Here is a 16,792-nt window from a genome sequence, read left to right as displayed (position 1 = left end):
CACCATGGACTCTCACTCCCTCCTCGTCTCATTTCCCCCCTTCGACCATTCCTCTTCCCCAAACCCTCGCCTCCCCTCCTCACTGCCCCTTTCCCCTCTTTAGACACAGAGCGCTGGAGTAACTCAGTGGGACAGGCAGCATCTCTGAGAGAAGGAATGGGTGACGTTTTCTAGAAGAAGGGTCTCGACCCGAAACGTCTCCATTCCTTCTCCTGATCCGCTGAGTTCATTTTTTATTTTTTTATTTTCATATTTCAGATACAGCGCGGAAACAGGCCTTTTCGCCCCTCCAAGTCCGCACCGCCCAGCGATCCCCGCACATTAACACTATCCTACACCCACTAGGGACAATTTTTACATTTACCCAGTCAAATTAACTACATACCTGCACGTCTTTGGAGTGTGGGAGGAAACCGAAGATCTCGGAGAAAACCCACACAGGTCACGGGGAGAACGTACAAACTCCTTACAGTACAGCACCCGTAGTCAGGCAGCAACTCTACCGCTGTGCCGCCACCGTTACTCCAGCACTCTGTGTCTACCTTTGGTTTAAATCAGCATCTATCTGCAGTTCCTTCGCACACCTTTTCCCTGATCCCCTCCTCCCTGACACCCAGCTGCCTGCTGTGCAGTAATGCCACCTCACTGTGATTGCCTGCAGGGATTGAACAGACGCTGCTGATCAGTGTGCAGCATCCCAGGAGCCCAGCCCCTCCCAAGATCGTCCGACTTCCCAGAAGTCAGGGTGAGTGCCCAGCCTGGCAACTGGCGTGGACGGCTGCCGTCAATCTCCCAGGCTCTGATGTGCATCCTCAACTGCTTTGCCAATGTGGGACTCAAAAGTGCTGGAGTATCTCAGCAGTCAGGCAGCATCTCTGCAGAACGAAGGTGACACAGAAGGGTCTCAACCCGAAACATCACCTATCCATGTTCTCGTGGGATGTTGCCTGGCCTGCTGAATTAATCCAGCAATTTTGTCTTTTTTTGTAAACCAGCATCTGCAGATCATAATTATGTTGTCACGCACTTGCATGGATGACCCTGGTGTTCGGTTCCCTGATGGCGGGTTATCTTGGAAACTAGTATTGTCGTGAGTTGTGGAAATTGGGACTGGCAAGTGTACTGCAACAAGGGTGAAATGGTTCAGCAGGTTTGCAGTGGCAGTGACAGTGGTGGGAAGTGTAAGAAAATAACTGCAGATGCTGGTACAAATCGAAGGTAGTTATTCACAAAATGCTGGAGTAACTCAGCAGGTCAGGCAGCAGCTCAGGAGAGAAGGAATGGGTGACTTTTCAGGTCGAGACCCTTCTTCAGACTGATGTCAGGGGGGCGGGACAAAGGAAGGATATAGGTGGAGACAGGAAGATAGAGGGAGATCTGGGAAGGAGGAGGGGAAGAGGAACTATCTAAAGTTGGAGAAGTCAATGTTCATACCACTGGGCTGCAAGCTGCCCAGGCGAAATATGAGGTGCTGTTCCTCCAATTTCCGGTGGGCCTCACTATGGCACTGGAGGAGGCCCATGACAGAAAGGTCAGACTGGGAATGGGAGGGGGAGTTGAAGTGCTCGGCTACCGGGAGATCAGTTTGGCCAACGCGGACCGAGCGCAGGTATTGAGCGAACCGATCGCCGAGCCTGTGCTTGGTTTCGCTGATGTAAATAAGTTGACATCTAGAGCAGCGGGTGCAATAGATGAGGTTGGAGGAGGTGCAGGTGAACCTCTGTCTCACCTGGAAAGACTGTTTGGGTCCTTGGATGGAGTTGAGGGGGGAGGTAAAGGGACAGGTGTTGCATCTGTTGCAGGGGAAAGTGCCCGGGGATGGGGTGGTTTGGTTAGGAAGGGACGAGTGGACCAGGGAGTTACGGAGGGAACGGTCTCTGCGGAACGCAGAGAGGGGAGGGGATGGGAAGATATGGCCAGTGGTGGGGTCCCGTTGTAGGTAACGGAAATATTGGCGGATGATTTGTTGGATCTGCTGGCTGGTGGGGTGGAAGGTGAGAACGAGGGGGATTCTGTCCTTGTTGCGGATGGGGGGAGGGGGAGAAAGAGCGGAGCTGCGGGATGTAGAAGAGACCCTAGTGAGAGCCTCATCTATAATGGAGGAGGGGAAGCCCCGTTTCCTGAAGAATGAGGACATCTCTGATGCCCTGCTGTGAAACACCTCATCCCGGGCGCAGATGAGGCGTAGACGGAGAAATTGGGAGTAGGGGATAGACTTTTTGCAGGGGGACCGGGTGGGAAGAAGTGTAGTCCAGATAGCTGTGTGATTCAGTGGGTTTATAGTAAATGTCCGTCACTAGTCTGTCTCCTGTGATGGAGATGGTGAGGTCCAGAAACGGGGGGAGATGTCGGAGATAGTCCAGGTATATTTAAGGGCAGGATGGAAATTGGAAGTGAAGTGTATGAAGTCAATGAGTTCTGCATGGGCACAAGGGGTAGCACCAATGCAGTCATTGATGTAGCGGAGGTAGAGTTCGGGGATGGGGCTGGTGTACATCCGGAACAGGGATTGTTCGACGTACCCGACAAAGAGGCGGGCATAGCTAGGGCCCATGCGAGTGCCCATAGCTACGCCTCTGGTTTGGAGGAAGTGGGAGGAGTCAAAGAAGAAGTTGTTATGGGTAAGAACCAGCTCTGCTAGGCGGAGGAGAGTGTTAGTAGATGGGGATTGGCTGGTTCTACGGTCGAGGAAGAAACAGAGGGCTTCGAGACCATCGTTGTGGGGGATGGAAGTGTAGAGTGACTGGACATCCATGGTAAAGATGAGGGAGTGGGGGCCTGGGAACCGGACATTATCGAGGAGATGGAGAGCGTGTGAGGTGTCTTGGACGTAGGTGGGGAGGGATTTAACCAGGGGGGATAGGATGGAGTCGAGGTAGGTGGAAATAAGTTCGGTGGGACATGAGCAGGCAGAGACAATGGGTCTGCCGGGACAGTTCTGTGGTGGGAAGTATGGTGATGGATCACTGGGTTCATAAGTTCCAGGAGATGTATTGGCCCATCATGTCTACACCATTCTATCATGGCTGATCCATCTTTTCCACCCAACCCCATTCTCCTGCCTTCGCCCCACAACCCCTGACACCCGTACAAATCAAGAAACTATCAATCTCTGCCTTAAAAGAGATTGTAATGCTACGGTGGTTATGGGAGATTTCAACATGCAGGTAGACTGGGAAAATCAAGTTGGTACTGGACCCCAAGAAAGGGAGTTTGTGGAGTGCCTCCGAGATGGATTCTTAGAACAGTTTGTACTGGAGCCTACCAGGGAGAAGGCAATTCTAGATTTAGTGTTGTGTAATGAACCTGATTTGATAAGGGAACTCAAGGTAAAAGAGCCATTAGGAGGCAGTGATCATAATATGATAAGTTTTAATCTACAAATTGAGAGGGAGAAGGGAAAATCGGAGGTGTCAGTACTACAGTATAGCAAAAGGGATTACAGAGGCATGAGGCGGGAGCTGGCCAGATTTGACTGGAAGGAGACCCTAGCAGGGAAGACGGTGGAACAGCAATGGCAGGTATTCCTGGCAATAATGCAGAAGTTGCAGGATCAATTCATCCTAAAGAGGAGGAAAGATTCTAAGGGGAGTAAGAGGCACCCGTGGCTGACAAGGGAAGTCAAGGACAGCATAAAAATAAAAGAGAAGAAGAATAACATAGCAAAGAAGAGTGGGAAGCCAGAGGATTGGGACTCTTTTAAAGAGCAACAGAAGATAACTAAAACGGCAATACGGGGAGAAAAGATGAGGTATGAAGGTAAGCTAGCCAATAATATAAAGGAGGATAGTAAAAGCTTCTTTGGTATGTGAAGAGGAAAAAAATAGTTAAGGCAAATGTGGGTCCCTTGAAGACAGAAGCTGGGGAATTTATTATGGGGAACAAGGAAATGGCAGACGAGTTGAACCAGTACTTTGGATCTGTCTTCACTAAGGAAGATACAAACAATCTCCCAGATGTTCTAGTGGCCAGAGATCCTAGGGTGACGGAGGAACTGAAGGAAATTCACATTCGGCAGGAAATGGTGTTGGGTAGACTGATGGGATTGAAGGCTGATAAATCCCCATGGCCTGATGGTCTGCAGCCCAGGGTACTTAAGGAAGTGGCTCTAGAAATCATGGACGTATTGGTGATAATTTTCCAATGTTCTATTGATCCAGGATCACTTCCTGTGGATTGGAGGGTAGCTAATGTTGCCCCACTTTTTAAGAAAGGAGGGAGAGAGAAAACGGGAAATTATAGACCAGTTAGTCTGACATCAGTGGTGGGGAAGATGCTGGAGTCAATTATAAAAGACGAAATTGCGGAGCATTTGGTTAGTAGTAACAGGATCGTGCATGGATCAGCATGGATTTACGATGGGGAAATCATGCTTGACTAATCTACTGGAATTTTATGAGGATGTAACTAGGAAAATGGACAGGGGAGAGCCGGTGGATGTGGTGTATCTCGACTTTCAGAAAGCCTTCAACAAGGTCCCACATAGGAGATTAGTGTGCAAAGTTAGAGCACATGGTATTGGGGTTAGGCTACTGACATGGACAGAAAATTACTTGGCAGACAGAAAGCAAAGAGTGGGGATAAATGGGTTCCTTTCAGAATGGCAGGCAGTAACTAGTGGGGTACCGCAAAGCTCGGTGCTGGGACCGCAGCTATTTACAATATACATTAATGACTTGGATGAAGGGATTAAAAGTAACATTAGCAAATTTGCAGATGACACAAAGCTGGGTGGCAGTGTGAACTGTGAGGAAGATGCTATGAGGTTGCAGGGTGACTTGGACAGGTTGTGCGAGTGGGCAGATGCAGTTTAATGTGGATAAATATGAGGTTATCCACTTTGGTGGTAAGAATAGGAAGGCAGATTATTATCTGAATGGTGTCAAGTTAGGAAAGGGGACATACAATGAGATCTGGGTATCCTAGTGCATCAGTCACTGAAAGGTAGCATGCAGGTACAGCAGGCAGTGAAGAAAGCCAATGGAATGTTGGCCTTCATAACAAGAGGTGTTCAGTATAGGTTCACTAGGTTAATTCCCGGAATGGCGGGACTGTCGTATGTTGAAAGACTGGTGCGACTAGGCTTGTATACACTGGAATTTCAAAGGATGAGAGGGGATCTTATTGAAACATATAAGATTATTAAGTGATTGGACACGTTAGAGGCAGGAAACATGTTCCCAATGTTGGGGGAGTCCAGAACCAGGGGCCACAGTTAAAGAATAAGGGGTAGGCCATTTAGAACGGAGATGAGGAAAAACCTTTTCAGTCAGAGAGTTGTAAATCTGTGGGATTCTCTGCATCAGAAGGCAGTGGAGGCCAATTCTCTGAATGTTTTCAAGAGAGAGCTTGATAGAGCTCTTAAGGATAGCGGAGTCAGGGGGTATGGGGAGAAGGCAGGAACGGGGTACTGATTGAGAATGATCAGCCATGATCACATTGAATGGTGGTGCTGGCTCGATGGGCCGCAAGGCCTACTCCTACACTATTGTCTAAAAATATCCACTAACTTGGCCTCCACAGCCTTCTAAGGGAATGAATTCCATAGATTCACCACCCTCTGACTAAAGAAATTCCTCCTCCATCTCCTTTCTAAAGGTACGTCCTTTAATTCTGAGGCTGTGCCCTCTGGTCCTAGACTCTCCCACTAGTGGAAACATCCTCACTGCATCCACTCTATCCAGGCCTATTACCATTCGGTAAGTTTCAATGAGTTCCCCCCTCATCCTTCTAAACTCCAGTGAGTACAGGCCCAGTGCTGTCAAACGCTCATCATATGTTAACCCAAGTATTCCTGGGATCATTCTTGCAAACCTCCTCTGGACCCTCTCCAATGCCAGCACATCCTTCCTCAGAAATGGGGCCCAAAACTGCTCACTCTGCTCCATCAGCGGCCTGACCAGCACCCTATAATGAAAGCCTCAGCATTATATCCCTGTTTTTCTGGTCCTCTTGACAAATGCTTGCCTTGCGTGTGTCCATGGGCATTTGCAGCATTGGTGGTGAGGCTCCAGTGGACTCACTGGTCACCTCCTGCCTCTGGCTGCTGGACCGCTGGACTCTGCTTGTACTGGACCGGCCTGATGCGTGCGATCTACTGTTTAGAGATACGGTGCGGAAACAAGCCCTTCATTCAACCCACCAGTCGTGCCGACCAGCGATCCCCGAACCGTACACTAACACTCCTACACACGCCAGCGACAATTTACAATTATAGCAAGCCAATTAACCTACAAACCTGCATGTCTTTGGAGTGTGGGAGGAAACCGGTGCTCTCGGAGAAAACACATGCAGGTCACGGGGAGAACGTGCAAGACAGCATTGAACAGGATTGAACCCGGGGTCTCTGGCGCTGTGAGGCAGCAACTCTATTCTGCCTGTGTTTTCAGCAGCTGCATTTCTTTGTTCCACAGTACTAGACCGATTACAGAGCTTCCTGCCCCAGATGGCGTCTGCAAACATGAAGCTCAGAAAACAAATGGAGACGGCTGATGCCAGCAAATTCGACATTGAGAACGTGGAACATTGTCCTGACAAGATTATTGAAATGGTAAGTCAGGAGCTTGTGTTGCTGCTTGTCATGGGGCCAAACGCGTGCAGACGGAATACAGACTGCCCCAGGGTTATGAACGCCCAACTTATGGACACACCTACATACGTGTTCATTATTTCTAGGAGCAGAATTAGGCCATTTGACCCATTCAATCGTGGCTAGACACAAAATGCTGGAGTAACTCAGCGGGACAGGCAGCATCTCTGGAGAGAAGGAATGGGTGACGTTTCGGCTCGAGACCCTTCTTCAAACAGTTCAATCATGGCTGATCTATCATTCCCTTTCAACTCCATTCTCCTGCCTTTGACCCATAACCCCTGACCCACATAACCTCATCTGCTGTATCTGCTACTCCAGGTGTGACCAAGTGCAGGCTCGGCGATCGTTTCGCTGAACACCATCGTTCAGTTTGCCTTGGCCTAAGCAATCTCCCGGTTGCCAAATACTTTAACTCCCCCTCCCATTCCCACACCGACCTTTCTGTCCTGGGCCTCCTCCACTGTCAGTGAGGCCACACGCAAATTGGAGGAACAGCACCTCATATTTCGCTTGGGCAGTTTACAGCCCAGCGGCATGAATATCGGATTTCTCTAACTTCAAGTAACCCTTGCATTCCCTTTCTCTCCGCCCCTCCCCACCCCAAACCTGCTAATTTCACTGTTTGTATTCTTTCGTTATCACCTCATCCCCAGCGAACAATGGACCATTGTCGGGTCCACCTTTCCCGAGTCATCAATGAGGGCTCTGATTTGTTCTGTACCTTCCCATACCTCTAGTTTCCCCCTCTGACTCTCAGTCTTATGAAGGGTCTCTACCCAAAACGTCACTTATTGCTGCCTGTCCCGCTGAGTTACTCCAGCATTTTGTGTCTATCTTTGAGTTAATCCAGCACTCTGTGTGCTTTGGTGTACTTGTCTTAGCTCTATCCATGTCCAGCATAATGATGTGCCTATCTAAAAGCCTCTTATCTGACTCCACTATAACCCTCAGCAACACTTTTCAGGAATCCACCACCCTCTAGTAGTAAAGGAAAAACTTGTCCCTCACATTTCCTTTAAACTTTCCCACATTTGCCATAAAGCTACGCGCTCTCATCTTTGATATTTTCACCATGGGAAAACAGTTTTGACTATTACCCCGTTCATGCTCATAATTTTATATACTTCTATCAGCTGTCCCATCAGCCTCTGCCTTTCCAGAGAAAACAATCCACGTTTGTCCCACCACCCTGATAGCAAATACCCTCTCATCCAGGCAGCATTCTGATAAACCTCCTCTGCACCCTCTCCAAAGCCTCCGCCTCGTTCCTGTAATGGGGGCGACCAGAACTCCAAAGAGGTTAATTGGCTTGGTATAAATGTAAAATTGTCCCTACTGTGCGTAGAGTAGTGTTAATGTGCGGGGATTACTGGGCGGTGCGGACTTGTTAGGCCAAAGGGCCTGTTTCCACGCTGTAAAATAAATTAAACTGCTCACAATACTGCAAATGCAACCTAACCAAAGTCCTATAAAGTCTGAAGAAGGGTCTCGACCCGAAACGTCACCCACTCCTTCTCTCCCGAGATGCTGCCTGACCTGCTGAGTTACTCCAGCATTTTGTGAATAAATCGATTTGTACCAGCATCTGCAGTTATTTTCTTATCCTATAAAGTCCTATTGTGGCTTTCTGACCCTTATACTCAATGCCTGACCCGTAGGCAAGCATACCATGCGCTTTACCCGTCTGTCTACTAGTGTTGCTACTTTTGGGGATAAATAGATTTGGACCCTAAGATCCCTCTATATTTAAGCTGTTATCGGCCTTTCCATTAACTATACATTTCCTCCAATATTCGACCTCCCATGCTCCAATTAAACTCCATCTGCCATTTCTCCACCCTTTTCCATGACTGATCATTGACACTGCCATTGCTGCACCACCCTCGAAACAACATTCCCTTTGCTTTTAGAGAAACAGATACATATTTATTATTTCATATTTCAGATACAGCGTGGAAACAAGCCCTTCGGCCCACCAAGTCCATGCCAACCAGCAATCCCCGCACACTAACACTATCCCACACACATTAGGGACAATTGACAATTTTACCGAAGCCAATTAACCTACGTCTTTGGAGCACGGGAGGAAACCGGAGAATACCCACGCAGGTCACGGGGAGAATGTACAAACTCCACACAGTCAGCACCTGTAGTCAGGATGAAACCCTTGTCTCTGGTGCTGGAAGTCAGCAACTCTACCGCTGCGCCATTGTGCCTCCTGCAGCACCACATCTTCCTTTCTCCCCTACACCCCCTGCTGTCTTCTGCTCTGTTGATCATTGAATTCTTGCTGTATTTCTTCCTCTTCCTGGTGTTCCCCCTCAGAACGTGTCTCTGTTTGAAATGGACGGTGAAAGTGGAGCAGAGGATCAACTGGACGATTCCCAGTCTGACACGGAGTCCTATGGAGAGGTGACGGCAGAAAACCTCAAACTACCTACAATCCACCCGCAGCGGAAAGGCCGGATAGAGGTGGTGTCTGTGGACAGCAGCAGTGAGAGTGACTGAGAGCCTGGGTCTCGGACGGACATTTCCCACTGTGTGGAGGGCTGGCAACCTGGCCGGGGTAGTTTTGTCCACGTAGATGGAATTATTCGACTCTGTTTGAGTTTAGCTTATTGTCACGTGTACTGAGGTACAATGAAAACCTTTTGTTACGTGCTAACTAGTCAGCCTAAAGACATTACAATCAAGCCATTTACAGTGTGCAGATACACGATAAAGGGAATAATGTGATTAATGTTTAGTGCAAGATAAAGTCTGATCAAAGATAGCCTGAGGGTCTCCAATGAGGTAGATAGTAGCTCAGGACTGTTCTCTGGTTGTGGTTCTGTTGCTTGATAACAGCTGGGAAGAAACTGTCCCTAAATCTGAAGGTGTGCGTCTTCACACTTCTGTACCTTTTGCTTGATGGGAGAGGGGAGAAGAGGGAGTGCGACTGGTCCTTGATGATGCTGCTGGCCTTGCCGAGGCAGCGTGAGGTGTGGATGGAGTCGATGGAAGGGAGGTTGGATTGTGTCATGGTCTGGGCTGCGTCCACAATTCTCTGCAATTTCTTGCGGTCTTGGATGGAGCTGTTCCCAAACCAAGCTGTGATGCATCCTGATAAAATACTTTCTACGGTATTTCTGTAGAAGTTGGCGAGAGTTGTTGGGGACATGCCGAACTTTTTAAGCCTTCTAAGGAACTAGAGGCATTGGTGCCTTCTTGGTCGTTGCTTCAATAAGGATGGTCCAGGAGAAGTTGTTGGTGATATTGACTCCTAGGAACTTGAAGCTTTCAACCATCTCTAGTTTGGCACCGTCAATACAAATGGCTTCCTGAAGTCAATAGACGATAGACAATAGGTGCAGGAGTAGGCCATTTGGCCCTTCGAGCCAGCACCGCCATTCACTGTGATCATGGCTGATCATCCACAATCAGTACCCCATTCCTGCCTTCTCCCCTTATCCCTTTACTCCGCTATCTTTATCTAATTCTCTCTTGAAAGCATCCAGCGAATCGCCCTCCATTGCTTTCTGAGGCAGAGAATTCCACAGATTCACAACTCTGGGTGAAAAAGCTTTCCCTCATCTCTGTTCTAAATGGCCGACCCCTTATTCTTAAACTGTGGCTCCTGCAGTCCCCCAACATCGGGAACAAGTTTCCTGCCTCTTGCGTGTTAAATCCCTTAATAATCTTATATGTTTCAATAAGATCTCTCATCCTTCGAAATTCCAGTGTATACAAGCCCAGTCGCTCCAGTTGTTCAACATACAACAGTCCCATCATCCCTGGAATTAATCTAGTGAACCTATGCTGCACTCCCTCAATAGCAAGAATGTTCTTCCTCAAATTTGGAGACCAAAACTGCACACAGTACTCCAGGTGTAGTCTCATTAGGGCCCTGTACAACTACAGAAGGACCTCTTTGCTCCTACACTCAACTCCTCTTGTTATGAAGGCCAACGTGCCATTGGCTTTCTACATTGCCTGCTGTACCTGCAAGCTTACTCTCAGTGACTGATGTACAAAGACACCCAGATCTCGTTGTACTTCCCCTTTTTCTAACTTGACACCATTCATATATTAATCTGCCTTCCTGTTCTTGCCACCAAATCATCATCATACTTTATTAGCCAAGTATGTTTTGCAACATACGAGGAATTTGATTTGCCATACAGTCATACCAATAAAAAGCAACAAAACACACAAAATACATTTTAACATGAACATTCACCACAGCGAATCCTCCACATTCCTCACTGATGGAAGGTGAAAAAAAAGTTCAATATCTTCCCTTCTTTGTCCTCGAGCGGTCGGGGGCCTCTAACTTTCCGTTGACGGGACAATCGTGGTTTCAGTTGCTGGCCGTCGGGCCCTCTACATCAAGCTCCTGCATCAGGGGGGAAATCTCAGCTCTCCCGCGCCGGCCAATCGGACCCCAAGTCGGGGCTAGTCAAACCTTTTGTCACTTTGGAGCTTCCCGACATCGGTCTCAACCCCAGACTGCGAGCTCCATGATGAAATCTGCAAAATTTGGAGATCAAAATTGGCAAGGGATCGCAGGCTCCGATGGTAAATCCACGGCCCCGCGGTGGGGCTCAAAGTGAGTCTCCAGCAAAGCCTCCAGTTCCATGATGTTAGACCGCAGAGCGACGGGAAAACAATTGCATCTCCGGGGCAAATAGTTTCCCCCGACCCCCCCCCCCCCCAAATAAAACAAACCAGAGAACATTAATAAATACTTTTGAAACGTACTAAAAATAACAAAAAAGACAGACAGACCGTTGGCGAGGCTGCCATCGATGATGGCACCACCCGGTTTCAGGTTGGGTGAGTGGATAACCTCACATTTATCCACATTAAACTGCATCTGCCATGCATCCGCCTACTCACACAACCTGTCCAAGTCACCCTGCACTGCATAGCATCCTCACAGTTCACACTGCCACCCAGCTTTGTGTCATCTGCAAATTTGCTAATGTTACTCTTAATCCCTTCATCTAAAACATTAATGTACATTGTAAATGGCTGCAGTCCCAGCACCGAGCCTTGCGGCACCCCACTAGTCACTGCCTGCCATTCTGAAAGGGACCTGTTAATCCCTACTCGTTGTTTCCTGTCTGCCAACTAATTTCTATCCATGTCAATACCCTACCCCCAATATCATGTGCTCTAATTTTGCCCTCTAATCTATGTGGGACTTTCTGAAAGTCCAGGTACACTACATCCACTGGTTCTCCCTTGCCCATTTTCCTAGTTACATCCTCAAAAAATTCCAGAACATTAGTCAAGCATGATTTCCCCTTTGTAAATCCATGCTGACTCGGAACGATCCCTGTTACTGCTATCCAAACGTGCCGCTATTTCATCTTTTATAATCTTCCCCACCACTGATGTCAGTCTAACTGGTCTATAATTTCCCGTTTTCTCTCTCCCTCCTTTTTTAAAAAGTGGGATAACATTAGCTACCCTCCAATCCACAGGAACTGATCCTGAATCTATAGAACATTGGAAAATGATCACCAATGCGTCCACGATTTCTAGAGCTACCTCCTTGTACCCTGGTATGCAGACCATCAGGCCCTGGGGATTTATCAGCCTTCAGTCCCATCAGTCTACCCAACACCATTTCCTGCCGAATGTGCATTTCCTTCAGTTCCTCTGTCCACTAGTACATCTGGGAGAATGTTTGTGTCTTCCTTAGTGAAGACAGATCCAAAGAACCTGTCCAACTCGTGTGCCATTTCCTTGTTCCCCATAATAACGTCACCTGTTTCTGTCGTCAAGGGACCCACATTTGTCTTTACTGAATTTTTTTTCTCTACACATACCTGAAGAATCTTTTACCATCCTCCTTTAAATTCTTGGCTAGCTTACCTTTCTACCTCATTTTTTCTCCCCGTATTGCCATTTTAGTTATCTTCTTTTGCTCTTTAAAAGTTTCCCAGTCCTCTGGCTTCCCACTCATCTTTGCTATGTTATACTTCTCTTTTATTTTTATACTGTCCTTGATTTCACTATCTCCTTTGTCTTTACTGACATTGAAGGAAAGGTTTTTGTCTCGACACAAGGTTCTCGATTTCCTGTGTTGTGAGTGTGCTGCTGTGTGCATTGAAACAGTAAATGGACCTGCAGACTGCCTGGTGATCGGTGGTGACAGCCAGAGAGGAAAGAACCAGCATCTACTCAACCATGACGGCAGCGCCGGAGACTCAGGTTCGATCCTGACTACGGGTGCTGCACTGTAATGAGTTTGTACGTTCTCCCCGTGACCTGCGTGGGTTTTCTCCGAGATCTTCGGTTTCCTCCCACACTCCAAAGACGTACAGGTATGTAGGTTAATTGGCTGGGTAAATGTAAAAATTGTCCCTAGTGGGTGTAGGATAGTGTTAATGTACGGGGATCACTGGGCGGCACAGACTTGGAGGGCCGAAAAAAAAGGCCTGTTTCTGGCTGTATATATATCATATGACGATCCCGGCTGTGGGGACGGGGGAGGATCACACTGTCGGGACTGCCGAGGATCACATTGTGGGGACGGGGGAGGATCACTGGGACTGGAGAGGACCCCAGTGTGGGGACGGGAGAGGATCTCATTGTGGGGACGGGGGAGGATCACATTGTGGGGACGGGGGAGGATCACTGTGGGACTGGAGAGGACCCCAGTGTGGGGACGGGAGAGGATCACATTGTGGGGACGGGAGAGGATCACTGTGGGACTGGAGAGGACCCCAGTGTGGGGACTGGAGAGGACCCCAGTGTGGGGACGGGAGAGGATCACATTGTGGGGACGGGGGAGGGGTCCCACTGTGGGGACGGGGGAGGGGTCCCACTGTGGGGACGGGGGAGGATCACATTGTGGGGAGAGGATCACATTGTGGGGACGGGGGAGGGGTCCCACTGTGGGGACGGGGGAGGATCACATTGTGGGGACGGGAGAGGATCACATTGTGGGGACGGGGGAGGGGTCCCACTGTGGGGACGGGGGAGGATCACATTGTGGGGACGGGGGAGGATCACATTGTGGGGACGGGGGAGGGGTCCCACTGTGGGGACAGGGGAGGATCACATTGTGGGGACGGGGTAGGATCACATTGTGGGGACGGGGGAGGGGTCCCACTGTGGGGACGGGGGAGGATCACATTGTGGGGACGGGGGAGGGGTCCCACTGTGGGGACGGGGGAGGATCACATTGTGGGGACGGGGGAGGGGTCCCACTGTGGGGACGAGGGAGGATCACATTGTGGGGACGGGGGAGGGGTCCCACTGTGGGGACGAGGGAGGATCACATTGTGGGGACGGGGGAGGATCACATTGTGGGGACGGGGGAGGATCACATTGTGGGGACGGGGGAGGATCACATTGTGGGGACGGGGGAGGATCACTGGGACCACGGGTTGTTTTGCTACGGTGAATCTTGGATTGTCAATTGTGATGAGCGAGTGAAGAGAGGTTTATTGTCATATACTAGACCAAGTGGACCCGATGGGCACAAACCTCTCCTTCCCCTCTCCTCCTTCCACTCCATCCCCCTTTTCTTCCCTCCCTCCCTAAGAGATAGATTTAAACTTTAAAATGTGAATAACTTTTAAAATATAACATGATTTCAATGAAACTTCTTCCATTAGCACCAAAGGGACGACGGTGAGTAAGGTGGGCCTAAAATTGTCGCGCTATCATGTACCGTTTGGCTGTAGTTCAGGAACAAACAAGAGTTTTAGTTTTTAGATATGTCTCAGATAGAACAATGAAATTCCTACACAGCAGTGCAACAGAATATGCAAACCTAGTACACTTCAACTGACCCGGGTTCCATCCTGACTACAGGTGCTGTCTGTGTGGAGTTTGTACGTTCTCCCCATGACCTACGTGGGGTTTTTTGGGCACTCCGGTTTCTTCCCACACTCCAAAGACTGCCACAACTGCAGTCAGGTGGCACACACTTGGGGTTGCCAACTGACCAGTATTAGCCGGGACATCCCGTATTTTGAGCTAAATTAGTTAGTCCCATACGGGACCGCCCTTATCCCATATTAGTAGGATTGGCAAGTTCCACACTCCCAAATAAGGAACAAGGTGACGTCACCGCCCATGTGATCTCGCCCTGCCAGCGACCACATGCCCCTGCTCCACCAATGGCGGCCGGGTGGTGACGTCACCTTGTCCCATATTTAGGAGTGAGGAAGTTGGCAACCCTACCCACAATTTTTTAAAAGAGCTTGAAATATTGGAATATATATATACCGTAGGTGTAAGAAGTATAGATGTCCACAAATCGTCTAAGTACTTTATTACAAATTCATGCAGAGAACAATTGAGAAAACCTCTGCCCAAGGCATGCATCACGGTTACAAAGTGAGGAATTTAATCAGTAGCATAGTACAGATAACCTAACGATAACCAGGCATGGATTACAGATCAGGTCAGCAATATGAAAGTCAGGCATGGATCCGCATGGATGTACGTGGTCGATCGGCAACTCCAGGGAGCAGCATGTTGAGCACGGGACTTCAGGGGGACATGAGACAGCATGTCAGCCAGGTACATGTGTTTGCCCCAATGTCATATTTCTGGAGCCTCGGATCAGCTGCGTGTATGGGTTTGTTAATAATCGTCACCAATGGCTGGTGGTCTGTTTCAACGGTCACTGGCCTGCCGAAGATATAGTCGTTAAACTTGACACACGCGAAGACCACCGCTAGAAGTTCCTTCTCATACCTCGTCTCTGTGTCCGTCATCGTTCTAGATGCGTAGGCAACGGGCCGAGGCTGTACTGGGAAGTGTCGCAGGTGAGTGTAACAGGCTTGTCAATGTCAAAAGAAGCCAGGGTAGGAGGGCACGACATCTGCTGTTTGAGTGTATTGAAGGCATGTTGCTGCTGCTCGTCCCACAACCAGGCAGTGTCCTTGTGCGTGAGCTGACGCAGAGGAGCCGAGAGCTCGCAGAAGTTTGGAATGCACTTCCCGAGGTAGCTCACCATGCCTAACACTGTCCCACACCACTGTAAACTGGTAACCTCAGTCGGCGCCGCCTTCTCGCCGATGGCCGCCGTCTTCGAGGGGTCAGCCTTGAGGCCCTCGCTGGTAAAAATGTGTCCCACATAACTCACATTGTTGAGGCGGAACCGACACTTGCGGGGATTGAGCTTTAGGTTTACCTCCCTAGCAAGTCCGAGCTCCTTCACGTCTCTGCCCGTGATGATAATGTGGTCCACAATGATCGAGCAGGGGATGCCATCAAAGATTTGCTCCATGGTCCGCTGGAACAACTCGCTGGCCGAGCTGATGCCAAACAGAGGAACGGGTAGCATCCAAATGAAGTGCTGCTGTGGTCCAGTGGGATTTGCCAAAATGAGTTCTTGGCCTCCAGCACGGAAAACACTGGCTTTTCCCATGCATGCAGCTACCTCCTCCACTGTGCGCATGGGGTGATGTGGTCTCCTCAGAGCAGCGTTCAGGTCCCTGGGGTTAATGCAGATGCGGAGCTCCTGCTTGTTCTTAGTTGCAACTCCATTGAGGACATCCAGTCCGTGGGTTCTGCAACGGGCGCGATAACTCCCAGTGCCGCCATCTTGTCCAATTCAGCCTTGATCCTGTCCCACATCGTGACTGGAATGCGGTGGGCAGGACGTACCACGGGGCGCGCGTCTGGGACTAAAGCCATGGAGTATGTGACCGGCAGCTTGCCCAGCTCCTCAGTATTCCGAGAGGATGCGCTGCGTGGAGTCAGGGCTTGGAGACAGCTGATGAACGGCTTTGCTAAATGTGACCAGTCCCATGTCTGTACAGGCAGCAGACCCCAACAACGGCTCCACATTGCCCCTGACAACGTAAAAGTGCAACTTGTGCAATTGCTCCCCGAGACGGCACTGCAGCTTGACCATCCCGATGGGGTGCACTTGACTGCCACCATAAGCCACAAGGGTGGCATCGCAGTCTGACCATCCCGATGGGGTGCACTTGACTGCCACCATAAGCCACAAGGGTGGCATCGCAGTCTGACCATCCCGATGGGGTGCACTTGATTGCAACCGTACGCTACAAGGGTGGCATCGCAGTCTGACCATCCCGGTGGGGTGCACTTGATTGCAACCGTACGCTACAAGGGTGGCATCGCAGTCTGACCATCCCGATGGGGTGCACTTGACTGCCACCATAAGCTACAAGGGTGGTATCGCACTCAGATGCTCCACATCCCTGGGATTCTGAATGCGAA

General features: G+C 49.5%; 1 protein-coding gene across 1 annotated transcript; it reads left to right on the top strand.

The window, feature by feature from the left end:
• Positions 1-581: 581 nt before the first annotated feature.
• Positions 582-12,989, top strand: nopchap1 (NOP protein chaperone 1). The gene is made up of 3 exons (XM_078420073.1): positions 582-745; positions 6,414-6,550; positions 8,918-12,989. Exons 2-3 carry the CDS (start codon positions 6,446-6,448, stop codon positions 9,098-9,100), a joined length of 288 nt encoding a protein of 95 aa, XP_078276199.1. The 5' UTR covers positions 582-745; positions 6,414-6,445; the 3' UTR covers positions 9,101-12,989.
• Positions 12,990-16,792: the final 3,803 nt, after the last annotated feature.

The sequence above is a fragment of the Rhinoraja longicauda genome, chromosome 23 (assembly GCF_053455715.1).
Source record: "Rhinoraja longicauda isolate Sanriku21f chromosome 23, sRhiLon1.1, whole genome shotgun sequence".
Classification (NCBI taxonomy): Eukaryota; Metazoa; Chordata; class Chondrichthyes; order Rajiformes; family Arhynchobatidae; genus Rhinoraja; species Rhinoraja longicauda.
Note: the sequence above shows the minus strand (reverse complement) of the source record. Positions and strands in the feature narration are given on the sequence as shown.

Bases quoted from the DNA above. Each gene is read 5' to 3' on its own strand.
- nopchap1 (XM_078420073.1), top strand. From the start codon at position 6,446: ATGGCGTCTGCAAACATGAAGCTCAGAAAACAAATGGAGACGGCTGAT. The intron at 6,551-8,917 runs GTAAGTCAGGAG...GTTCCCCCTCAG, and splicing joins CTGACAAGATTATTGAAATG to AACGTGTCTCTGTTTGAAAT.